The sequence below is a fragment of the Hyperolius riggenbachi genome, chromosome 5 (assembly GCF_040937935.1).
Source record: "Hyperolius riggenbachi isolate aHypRig1 chromosome 5, aHypRig1.pri, whole genome shotgun sequence".
Classification (NCBI taxonomy): Eukaryota; Metazoa; Chordata; class Amphibia; order Anura; family Hyperoliidae; genus Hyperolius; species Hyperolius riggenbachi.
Window position 1 is genome coordinate 362,936,213 of NC_090650.1, and position 13,496 is coordinate 362,949,708.

General features: G+C 42.3%; 1 protein-coding gene across 1 annotated transcript in view; it reads left to right on the forward strand.

Moving 5' to 3' along the window:
- The first annotated feature begins 2,644 nt into the window (after positions 1–2,644).
- The window catches only part of LY96 (lymphocyte antigen 96), a 45,236-nt gene continuing 34,384 nt past the window's right edge, over positions 2,645–13,496 (forward strand). The window contains exons 1-2 of the mRNA XM_068234827.1: positions 2,645–2,780; positions 10,898–10,984. Of these exons, the coding sequence (XP_068090928.1) occupies positions 2,681–2,780; positions 10,898–10,984 (187 nt within the window). The 5' untranslated portion in view covers positions 2,645–2,680. The remainder of the gene's footprint in view (positions 2,781–10,897; positions 10,985–13,496) is intronic.

A 13,496-nucleotide genomic window follows, 5' to 3' on the forward strand; every position in this document is an offset into this window, starting at 1 on the left:
CTGCAAACTGAAGTTCAAGAGAATCCAGCCAACAACACAAAACACAAGTCATCCTAACTTCTTTTTTTTTATTTGTCAAAGACCCATGTTCTCTTTTTTTATAAATATGGCAATGTAAATAATATTAGAGATAAATGACGAGTAACCGAGAAGTGGTGAATGGACAGAAAAACTGGGATTTTTATCTTATTGATGCTTGTGGCAAATAAAAAAAAAGTGATATTTTTGGTAAGAAACAACTGCTGAGATGCCCATGAATTCATCTTGTTGAGAATTTGCAAGCAAGCTAAATGCTGTACTCATACTGTATGTTAGAGCTTCCTCTGTCTTCTGAACTAGTGGTTTGTTGTCATGAAACTAGGATTCATGTTATGACAGGTACACTTTCATTGGAAATTCTTTTGTTTGGACACAGAGAAGACTAAAATTAGAAGAAAATTAGAGGTGTTTTAATAGTAGCCATTTAAAATGTTTGTCTTTTCAGTTTTTATAAATCAGATGCATACTAAGTGTGCCCCCCGACATTTATTTATACTATGCACATTGCCTGCCTGTCCTGCTGATCAGCTGCCTCTATGACTTTTTTAAGCCTAATCTACACAATACGATTCTTTGTACGATTCGATTACGATTCTATTTACGATTCAATTAAATCTGACATGTCCGATCGGGATTCGATTCAATTCGATTTGCCGTTGCAAAACAATGGCAAATCGAATTGAATCTAATCGAATCCCGATCAGACATGTCAGATTTAATCGTAATCGAATCGTACATGCAGATCAGATGTTTCTGACAAGATTACTGTAGCTGCATGCTTGTTTCAGGTGTGTGATTCAGACACTACTGACCAGAGAGATCAGCAGGGCACCAGACAACTGTTATTGTTTAAAAGTAAATACATTTATCTCAGTTCTCGAACACTTTACACAAGATTTAGATCTCAAGATGTGGGAAAAAGCAGGGATAGTACATTTACACAATCTCTTTGACAATAATCACCTCAAAACAGTCCTCAGTCTTACCAAACAGTTTCCCCTGCCTTATTCCCAATTATTCACGTATCATAGAATTTTCCATTTGGTCAAAACAAAGGGCCTATCTACCCCCCGGTTACAAGCTATAATCGCCACCACACTAAACGGTAAGGGCCTCACTAAAAGTAATACGGCAGTTTGGTATAAAGCACTGACTACTACGCAACCCTCTCCTCTTCAACGCTACTCCGCGGTTTGGGCAATAGATCTGGGCTGCAACATAACAACTGAACAATTACTCCTAGCCAACAAGATCACACTGTCTAGTTCCAAATGTAATACACATTGGGAAACCTCAAGGAAAATCCTATTTAGGTGGCACTTGACCCCGAGACAAGTAGCCGCCTTTTCACCCAACTCTTCACATCTATGTTGGAAATGCAACACTGACATTGGCACATACAAGCATATGCTATGGGACTGCCCCATAGTGACTCGCCTTTGGTCCAGTGTAGAAGCTCTAGTTAAGCGGACTTTATGGCATAGGTTCTCACTCACTCCGAAGCTAGCTCTACTCTTCATAGGCACTGGTGAGTTGCCTGAGAAATATAGACATCTTATTTGTCACCTTATATTCAGTGCACAACACCTAATTCTCCTAAATTGGAAATCAACAGAAGAGATATCCCTCTCCCATCTGCTAAGTAACACTAAACTCAACTTAAACATGGAACTCAGGATCAGAAGCAGGCTAGGTTTTAATAAAGAACATTACTCTATCCCTGCAGCTTGGCAACATCCAAGTGACTGTATACCCACAGACCACATCTTGAGATCTTGACCTACCCCCCCTGGTTAGACTACACCCATATGATAAGGGACCACTCTAACTCTAATTATTAGACCGCCTCATTCCATAAGAGAGAGGAGCATAGATAGGTAGTTAGCTAGTTAGTTATAGTTATAATTAGTCGGTTACAACTATAGGAATAGTCACAGTAACAGCTATAGCTACAGGTATAGCTACAGCTACAGTTATAGCTAGTGGAGATAGTTGAGCCAGGATCATGAGCACCTTCACCAGTACTCCACCCTTCTTGGACTTACCCGCAATGATACTTAGGCGAACTTACCTAATACACAATATAACGCTGTAATAATTTATGTTGCCACACTGTATGCATGAAAGACAGTTCGTATAGCCTCTATCTATGATGTCGGCTTCGGCCACCTGATGACATCAGGGATTGCTTATGCAACGGGGATGACGTTGGATACCTAGAAGGTTTTGTAAATTCCAATGTACAATACCCAAACTGGAGATTACCTAACTGTTTATTACATTTTATGGCTTTGTGGCTGTTGTTATACATCTTGCTTCACTTGTATATCTGCAATGTGTTCAATAAAAACTTTATTGATGGAAAAAAAATAAATAAAAGTAAATACATTTGACAGCATCCATTTATCTCTCACCTCAGGTTCTTTTTAAACTGGTGAGGAACTTGAAGTACCCTCTTCCTCTGCTCCTATTTATTTATTTATTCACAGTAAAAGGGAGGGAGTGGATTACCCCCTTAGGTTTTGAATATTACTTAACAGGAAAAAACTATTTTAGGGGAAGTGAAACGTCGCTGACATTTTGCTGTTCCTTTTCCAGAGTACTTCTGATTTGTTTTGTAGTTATTACAGTTATTTCTGATATGTTTACGATCATTATCTTCTTGATTGGCTTTGTGCCAGTGAAAACAAAGCATGTAGTTTGTGACGAACCAAATCTGGAGCTGTACTACAGCTTTTGTGGTAAGTAACATTGCAGTTGCATAGTTTTTATGCCGTGTTATTTAGCTTCCTGTGTGTTTGCTGTCCCGAGCCTGTTGCTGTAATTACTGTCAGGGCAGACCAGTTGCTTTGCTTGGTTTTAAAGTGAACCCAAGGTAATAGTGATTAGTGATATGGAGACTGCCATATTTATTTCATTTTAAGCAATACCAGTTCCCTGGCTATCCTGCTGATCCTCTGCCTCTAATACTTTCAGTCATAGACCCTGAACAATCATGCAGCAGATCAGGTGTTTCTGACATTATTGTCCGATCTGACAAGATTAGCTGCATGCTTGTTTCTGGTGTAATTCAGACACCACTGCAGCCAAATAGATCAACAGGGCTGCCAGGCAACTGGTATTGTTTAAAAGTCGCACACTCACCTTGGGTTCACTTTGAAGAAAAGCAAAGCACCAACTGTCAGTGTTATTAAAATATACTCTAGGGACACATTACTGCTGAGTGGGTACACCTAAACTAAAGTATGCTTATACCTAAGCAAATTGGGTCTGACGGGGATGGTGCCCAGGTCTGTGAAGGGCTCCAGACTTATAGTAGTAACAGAATGACGCTACATTTCTGCAAGTGTTCTGATGTTTTGAAAACTCAGGATTGCAGTTTGGGATTCATGTTGGGAGTCAGTATGCAGGCTGGTTTCTCAGTGGAGGCGTGTGTGAGGACAGAATCTTGTCAAGATCCCTTCATCAACTTTCTATCCTTCCCCACCCTATCACCACAATTTTGAACTGTCCTTTGTCCATTTTTTCTCTTTCCCACTCTGTCCATACCCCATCAAGTTTAATTTGTTGCTGCTTTGTCCATGCCACCTTTCCATCCACCCTCATCTCATCCACATTAACTTTCTAGCTATCTCTAGTCTGTCCCTATCAGTTTTCTATCTTCATGTCCTCCCTTTCTCTATCCATTTTTTTCTAATCTCCCATCCTTATCTCCATCAAGTTTATATTTATAACTATTTTTTTCTCTCTATGAACTCTCTATCTGTCCCCGTCAACTTTTTATCCATCCCAACTCTGTCTCTATTAGTTTACTATCTGTCCCCTCTCCTTCAAAGCATATCTGAACTGAAAACAAAAAAAACAAAACATAATAAACATTCAACATACTTACCTTCTGCAATACTATAGCCTTCACTCTCCTCCTCACCTGTTCGTCCATGGTGTTGGATCAAATTTTGCATCTTCCTTTTTTCTAAAAATGGCACCAACCCCAGTGTTCTCCCCAGGCTCTTTTAGCCGGGGTGCTCCATCCGGCTCATTTTGGTGAGCACCCGGCTGCCATCGACTCTCCTCCTCCTGTGCTGTAAGCAGAGTTGTGCAGAGACGCACCAGCCCTGCATTGCCCTGTTGTGCCCCATCAGGCTACTTTTTCCATTTCACCCGGCTGGAAAAAATTATCGGGAAAACACCGAACCGATACTAGCTTCCAGGTCGATGCTCATGAACCTATAAGAGCTCTGATTAAGAATTTATTTCGGTAATTCAATTCATAAGGTAAAACTGCCATATTAAACAGATTCATTACATACAGAGTGATATATTTTAAGCATTTTTCTTTTGATTTTGTGGATCATGGCTTATTATAGCTTATGAAAAATTAATATTCAGTATCTCAGAAAATTTGAATACAGTATTGTAAAAAAAGTTTGATATTGGCTGCTGTCGGTGCTTCAAGAGCAAGATATCCAGTACATAAGCTTTACTGCTGCTCAATGGTCCAAAGTCCTCTTTTCAGATGAAATTTACTATTTAATTTGGATATCAGGGCCCCAGCGTCTGAAAGAAGAGTGAACAGGCACAGATTCCAAGTTGCATGAGGTCCATTGTGAAGTTTCTACAGTCAGTCATGATTTTGGGGATCCATGTCATCTGCTGGTGTTGGTCCACTATGTTTTATCAAGTCCAAAGTCACCACAGCCATCTACCAGGAAGTTTTAGAACATTTCCTGCTTCCCTCTGCTGGAAAGCTTTATGGATTCATTTCCCAGCAGGTCTTGGCACCTGCCCACACTGCCAAATGCACCAATACCAGTCTTAATGATCATGGTATCACTTTGCTTGATTGGCCAGCAAACTCGCCTGATCTAAATACAATAAAGAAGTTATAGGCAGGGCAGTTTATAGGCTACATAGCGGGGCAAGGGTGTATATATTGAGACAACCCCCTCCTCCCGTAGACTCGGGCACACGATTACTGTTATAGCCAGAGGTGCCTCCTAGTATTCGGTAGCCCCCAATATAGGTAGCCAGAGGTGGACCCCATTATAAGCAGGAGATACCCCCCATTGTGAGTATCCAGTTATGATACCCTGTATAGGTAGCCATTATGGTAGCGCTTGTGGCTTTGGAGACTGGAGCAGAAGGATTGCCATAGTAATGCCATTTTATGATGGAGTGGAAGTCAGGAAGGACTCGGAAGGTGCCTTACTATGGAGTGATTGTTTGTTGTGTGTTCCAAAGTCAGCAGAAATAACAACTGGCCTCCCAGAGTGCACCGGGAGAAGGCTTCATGACATCATAGCCTAGGCTAAACAATACTGGGAAGGTGGGGCTACATATCGACATATAGATCTAGGAAGAGTTTCTGATATTGAAACCAGGATAATTAACATAAAATTGGGTATTCCAAATAATTTAGTACATTTTTCTATATGCTGTTGCGCAGGGGCGTAGCAATAGGGGGTTGCAGAGGTTGTGACCGCATCAGGGCCCTTGGGCCAGAGGGGCCCCGAAGGGCCCTCCCTCAACTACAGTATTAGCTCTCTATTGGTCCTGTGCTCATAATAATCCCTTCTATAGATACTTTGAATAGTGGTAATCATTAACAAACTGTTCCCCCTCCCCTTCTTGCACCTCTGACACTGTAGTTGCCATTGGCAGGTTTTGCTGCGCCATATCAATTGTTATGTATAGAGTGCTTGGGGGCCCCATTGTAAAACTTGCATCGGGGTCGTCAGCTCCTTAGCTACGCCACTGCTGTTGCGGTGGCACTTAAAATTGTAAAGACATATGTGCAGCTCTGATTTATGTTCATTGAAAAGCGTGTCATTTCTGAAAGATGCCCTTATTTTGATGTGCAGAGTCTGTGGTTTCTGTACATCAGGAGTGTTCACTGGTGGGCAGGATGCAATCACATAATCCCATTCAGCATAGTGATTGTGGCTGCATGAAGCAGAGGTATCAGAAAAAAAACAATCCCTTGGCTTAATAAATCAGGCCCGCAGGTTGCTACTTTGTATTGTTTTGCTAGTAATCCTTAAAGAGGAACTTGAGCCTAAACAAACATACTGTCATTAAGTTACATTAGTTATGTTAATTAAAATAGGTAGTATAATCTCTTACCCACCCTGTTTTAAAAGAACAGGCAAATGTTTGATTTCATGAGGGCAGACATCTTTTTGATTGGAAAGGAGGTGACAGGGAGCATGAGACACAGTTCCAACTGTCCTGTGTGCTGACCACCCCTCCCAGTTGCTAGGCAATGTGAATAACAACATAGAAAATGCTTTGCACAGCATCAGGGGGAAAAAGCCCGGGAAGTTTTCTTTGATGGGGAGGAGCTTAGCTTCTCTGCAGCTAAAAATAAGGCTTATGTAAGAAAAACAAAGTTCTGATGCTGTGAAACTGTTAAAGAAACACCAAGTCTTTTCAGTGCTGCTGAGTAGATTTTTAGTCTGGAGGTTCACTTTAAAGCGGATCCGAGATGAAAAACTAACTATAACAAGTAACTTGTCTATATATCTTATCTAAAGTTTAGTTAGTTTACACAACAAATCTAGCTGAAAACAGCTTTAATAGAATATGATTATTTCTTCCTGTGATACAATGACAGCAGCCATGTTGTTTGTAAACATTACACAGAGGCAGGCTTATCTGTATCTTGAGCAAAAAAACCTAATCCTCCCTCCTCCCCTCTGCCTCAGAAATCTCTGTCTAGTAATACCTCCCCCTCCTCCTGCCCAGACTGAGCTCCCATGACCCCTTGCTACTGTCTGAAAGTGCCTTGGCTTTCTGAAAACCTTTGGGCGTGGCTTGTTAATCTTATAGGGAATTAGAGTATTAAAACAAAACCAAAAAAAAATTTGGCTTGAGGAATGCCTTATAAACAATAGGAAAGGAACACAATTATGCAATGAGTAAAAGTTCATCTCGGATCCACTTTAAGGGACAGTAGTAATGTTTATGAAAAAAATAAAAAATTATATACTCGCCTAAGAGAAGGGAATGCGCCGGGCCCTCCATTCTAGCCTTCAGCTTTTATGTTGAAGAGGCCTACGGGTGTCCTGGGAAGGCCGCCGAAGTACTTGAGACTCCCAGTGGCTCCATACAGCTCCCACTCGCCTTTGGAAGTACTTGGAAGCCCAAATAGGCAGCTGGCGGAAGGTTTGTACGGGGGCCCGGTGGTGGAACAAGGAGACCCAGAGAGGAACAGGAAGGATTTAAGGGATCCAGAGCCTTCCCTCCTCTGGTGAGTATCTGACTTTTTCTGTTTTCCAACCTTACAGTTCTTCTTTAAGGTTTTAAGGATTTGTCTAGCAAGTGGACTATACTGCTAGTGTCAAAATATGCAGCCCAGAACATACAACTCCACATTATCAGGCAGAGGCAGTAATAGCCATTTGGGGCACTTCAAAGGATCAAGAGCAAAAGGAGTTAGTGTTAGGTGTAACGGTAATAGTAGGGATAATGTTATCTGTAGCAGGAGAAAGAGGGCTTGTGTTAAGTACTAGGAGGGTTCGGGCTCTTTCACATTAGGGCAGATTTTCTGCGTTTCAACGCAAAGGGTGAAGTTTGCGTTACCCAAGGTGAAATGAAAGTCCATAGACTTTCATTTTAGCTTTCACATATAACGCAGCCTTTTTGTGCGTTGCGTTACACTGCACCCAGGCGCAGTTTTTCGGCCGACGCTAGCTTTATGCGTTACAATGTTAGTCAATGTAAAACGCACACTATGCGTTTTTAATCCGTTAACGCAGGCAATCAGTCCCAGAATGCAACAGAGGAACAATGTAGAAAGTTGAAAACTAAAGAAAAAAAAATTACCTGCGTTTTCCTATGTGCTGTAACGCATTGAAAACGGATTAAAAACGCACACTCAGTGCAACGCATATCAAAACGCATTAAAACGCATACAACAAAACGTATGCTTTGAGCATTCTCCAACGCAAGCTCTGATGTGAAAGAGCCCTTCCCTTCGTGTGAGAGAAGGTTTTAGGAGATGGATATGTTGCAAGTAGTATGTGATTAATAGTATAATATTGGTATTATAAAATTACAGCTATTAATACAATTCCAGTGTTCTCCCCAGGAAATGTTTCCGCCGGGTGGCATGAAAAAGTAGCCAGGTGGAGTGTGTGACAGGGGTGGTGGCTGGATGGTGTAATGGTTAAGGGCTCTGCCTCTGACACAGGAGACCTGGGTTGGAATCTCGTCTCTGCCTGTTCAGTAAGCCAGCACCTATTCAGTAGGAGACCTTTGGCAAGTCTACCTAACACTACTACTGCCTATAGAGCGTGCCCTATTGGCTGCAGCTCTGGCGCTTTGAGTCTGCCAAATGTTATTTGTCTTGTCTTGTCTTGTCTAATGCAGGGCCAGCACAACCCTGCTTACAGCATTGGAGGAGGATAAGGAGGCAAGCCGATGACAGCAGGGTGCTCACCAAAACTAACTGGGTGGAGCAACCGGCCAAAAGAACCTGGGGAAAACACTGCAATTCGTATTTAGCCAGGTGTGTAACAGTAGCGCTGTCATGGGGGTCCAATGGGGCCTGCTCCTGCTGTGATTTGCAGAGAAGCAGCAGCGGAGCTTCATGCATATTTCCAGTGGCAAGACAGGTCCTCCTCACTTCCTGCATTGTAGCTGTGCAACATGCAGGCTATGTCCTAGTAACTCTCAGTTCGGGATGTCACGTGGCAAGTTTTTACTGGGGAGGCCTGGCAGAGTCTTGTTACATCCCTGCTACTAGTGTCAAATCTTAAGTGTCTAAACTAAATGCACGCATGTGGATTGGGGCTGACACTCTACTTAATTATGTTTTTACATAGAAATGCTGCTAATTAATAATTATAATTAATATAATAATTATGTTGTCTCTTGCACATGCTGATTAATATATTTTGGTGGAAAACATTCTGCATAATTATTGTATGGGGTATATTTCTGCTTAAAGGGTAACTTTAGTGAGAAGAATATGGAGGCTGCCATATTTATTTCCTCTTAGACAATACCATTTGCCTGCCAGCCCTGATGATGCTTTTGGCTGCAGTAGTTTCTGAGTCACACACCTAAAACAAGCATGCAGCTAATCTTATCAGATCTGACAATAATGTCAGAAACACTTGATCTGCATATGCCTGTTCAGGCAGAGGATGAGCAGGACAGCCAGGCAACTGGTATTGCCCAAAGGAAAATAAATTTAGCAGCCTCCATATCCCTCTCACTACAATTGTCCTTTAAATGCACACAGATCAGCAGGGCAGCCAGGCAACTGGTATTGTTTAAAAGGAAATAAATATGGCAGCCTCCATATCCTTCTCACTACAGTTGTCCTTTAACCACTTTCCCCCCGCCCGTACGAATTTCTCCGTCCCTTTTTCCATCCTTTAACCCCCAGGGACGGAGAAATCCGTACTTTCCGCGTTCCCGCCGCTGTCCGCGCTCCCGCTCGTAAACACGCCGCCCGCCGCTAGTAAACACGCCGCCGCCCGCTCACCCGGAGATCAATGAACGGGAAAATCCATTCCCGTTCGTTGATCTAAGCCCCGCAATAATCCGCTGCTCTCCAATGGGCAGCGCGATCATTGTGATCTTACCCAGCCTCCAAGTACTTCCTCCAAGCTTCCGGAAGGACGCTTGGAGGTCGCATTAAAACAAAAAGTTACTGTGGCCATCTTGTGGCCAAATAGTAAAACTACACCCTACACATTTTTCACATACAAATAAATTACTTTTACACAAAAAATTAACTCATTACCTCCCACACTCCCCATTTTTTTTTTTTGTAATTAAAAAAAAATAAAAAAATGTACAATAAAAAAAAATACATAAATAGTTACCTTAGGGACTGAACTTTTTAAATATTTATGTCAGGAGGGTACAACACTGTTACTTTATAAACTATGGGCTTGTAATTAGGGATGGACGCAAAACTGAAAAAAATGCACCTTTATTTCCAAATAAAATATTGGCGCTAAACATTGTGATAGGGACATAATTTAAACGGTTTTATAACCGGGACAAAAGGGCAAATACATTTCATGGGTTTTAATTACAGTAGCATGCATTAATTAAAAACTATAATGGCCGAAAACTGTAAAATAATTAATTTTTTCCCAGATTTTTCCTATTTTCCCATTAAAACACATTTAGAATAAAATAACTCTTGGCATAATGTCCCACCTAAAGAAAGCCTAATTAGTGGTGGAAAAAAACAAGATATAGATCGTTTAATTGTGATAAGTAATGATAAAGTTATAGACGAATGAATGGAAGGAGTGCTGAAAGGTGAAAATTGCTCTGGTGGTCAGGGGGTAAACCCCCTCAGTGGTGAAGTGGTTAAAGTGGATCTCCAGCCTGCAAATAAGCCAGCAGCAATCCTGTAAAAAAAAAAAAAAAAAAAAAAAGTTATAGTTACCTGTGCTGCCTTGTCCCTTGAAGCCGCCCGGAAGACCCTGAATCACCTGACTTCCAGCGTGTGGCCCACTTCCCCTTACTACCTGGAGAAAAAACACTGAGATATTTGCTCCAGTAAACATGTTGGCGTTTTTTTTGGGGGGGGAAGGCGGAGCCACGCGCCAAGGGTCAGGTGATTCGGGGTCTTTAGGACGGCTTCAAGGGACAAGGCAGCGCAGGTAACTATAACTTTCTATTACAGGAGGGCTGCAGGCTTTTTACCTGCAGGCTGAAGATATACTTTAATGAGGCCTGGGCCTCAGTAGTTATCATGGTCTTGCAAAGAATATTTAAGTTCTCACATTAACCCATTTATGATTAGTTCCCTGTCCTCCCAGCTATTTGTCTGCTTCTGTCTGTTAATCTGTCTGTCCACCAGTCTATTATTTATGGATTTTTTTTTTAGGTGAAAGCTTCGTGACAACGGCAGCTATGAAGCCCTGTGTTTTTAATCGTCAAGAGTATGTGAATCTATCGATGACATTCATCCCAAGTAAATATTTACTTATTTCCCTTTTAACTGAATCCTTTATTTGAAAGCTAGACCAAACCTCTGTCCTGCATGTTTCTATTTTCTCTCCTTTCCTCATCTGAAATAAAGTAGATTACTACAGCTTGAGTCAGGTAAAAAGGACAACAAGCGGACGCCGAGATTCGGGCGCCTCCAAAGGCTGTACTGGGAATTAGCAGTGGCTTAACTATAATTCATGGGGCCCCCCAGCAAAACTCTGATGGGCCCTCCAATGTTCACACCCCTTCCTTTGCCTTCCCTTAGTGCCCTTCATGTTCTTAGGGCCCATCCCACAAGGGTCATAAAACAAGTGTAGCCACAAAACACCTGATCTGAGTTATAGTTCCCTGTATCAGAGAAGGGCAGGTTTGTAGTTGGGGCCCCCCACTGCTCTGGGCCCCCTGCAATCACAGGTGCTGCTACCCTCTCGTTACACCCCTGTGAGTTACAGCTTTAGCGGCACCTAGTGAGTATTTTGGGTGCTGGTAAAGGATGGAGCCCAAACTGCGATAAAAACAACGTAATTCGGCCGCCAGCAATAGCTGGAAGCTGAATAGCATCTTACTCCCGCTGAACGACGGCTTGGAGGGGGAATAGTAATTCACGCCGCTGGGTAATTTGCCACATCAAGGTGAGATGTTTTTCATCTTCACTCTGCTCCTTCATTACTGGTATGTACTACAGCTCTCCTCCCAAAACCCCCTCATTTACCTAGTGGGGGTCCTCAACTTCTGGGGACATGTGACTTTTCTGATGTATAAGAAATTACTCTTGTCGATTATTTGTTATTCTGCAAGGATACCCCTTTCATTGTGGTGTAAACATTGTATCAAGGACGTCGCAAGAGTCCCATATAATCTGGGGTACCTTGTAGTATTGTCTGGATCATGAACGATTCAGATCTTTGATCCGGATCTTTTTTGTGAGTCGAATCATCCCATCATGAAAATGAACGATTCGGTTCACAAAGGGGGTGGAGCCAGGAGCACCACCCCTCTCAGCGGGCAGGGGGTCCTGGAAGCAGAGCAGAGAAGGATTGCTCAGTTGGAGGGGTGCCAGCCTTGCAGGGACAGGTAGGTGAGAGAGGGGACATGGGTGCCACTGCCAGATATGTGTAAAGCACATGTTCTGGCTGTAATGTGCTGCTACTTTTAGGCTGTCTGTCCCGTAGTTGTACATAGTGAACAAATGGGAAACTTTTGGCTCAGAAGCACAGCTCAGTAACTTTGCAGACAGCGTGCTGGGCTAGAATGACAGGGCAGGCACTGTGATTGCAGTGCAATATGATCCTCCTGCACTCGGCTCTAAACTGCTGCACTTTACTCCTCCCTACATTTATGATGAGTGTTCGAGGTGAGAAAAGAACACATTGGGGAATGCTTTCTTTCACTGTGAGACGTTTGCATTCAAAGTATACAGATGAACATATAGGTGAAATATATTTAAAGCATATGATTGTAACATGTGGGTAATGTGTGCAAAAAAACATTTCTGCTCTCTGCTCACTTCTCTTCCTCCACCTCCTCCCTTCTCTGTCCACTCACTGCCCTTCTCTGTCCATCTTCTCCCCTTCTCTGTCTGTCCACCCCCTCCCCTTCTCTGTCCACTGCAGGGAAAGTCCTGTCCTGCTAGTCATTTCACCCCCACAATGCTTCCCTAGTAAAATGAGTCGAAAGATTCGGTTCAAAGATCCGGATCTTTTCAATGATCCGATTCGAATCATCCGAATCATTGAAAAGATCCGGACTTCCCATCTCTAGTACCTTGTGATGACACAGTAAAAAGTATATGTGACCAAGACAGCTGGTGCGTGGGTGAAATAATAGGCATGACAGTAAAGTATGTGAACCTTGGTCAGATGCTCTAAGCACTTTTTTTTTTTTTAATGTTCCACAGTTTCTTTACCGATACAATAGGTCACATACATACTGTAACTATACTGTTACTAGGCCACCTGCAAGCACCGCCACTGTTGTAGTGTATGTCACACTGTCATGTGTGTTGCTAAGGAAAAATACATATGCTTTTAAATACCTAAACAGAAAGAACACTGAAAATACATATAAAAAGTGTTCTTCCCAATTAAGAATATATCTAATCTAACACACCCACACACCCACATCCACACCAAAAGAAATAATACCAAAATAATAGCAGTCAACCTAAAAACAGATTTGTTGTATTGAACCATACATTGATCAGCTGGAGTGGCTTACCTGGAGCTTCTTCCAGCCCCTACAAGTCACGTGTGTCCCTCACCTGAGCTCCGCTCTTCCTCCATCTCCCGCTGGCAGCCTCTGAAGCTCGCGGCACCAAGAGCCGATTGATTAGGAATAATCGCGCCGTGTATGCCCAGCATTACAAATGAGGCAGTGAAACAAAGTCAAAATTAGTGGAATGTCCAGAAATGTAAATAGAAGACAACTTATCTGGCTGAGAAAACAATGACAAATGTTTTAGTGCTAAAAAGGTCATAGAGTTATTACTTCTGTTT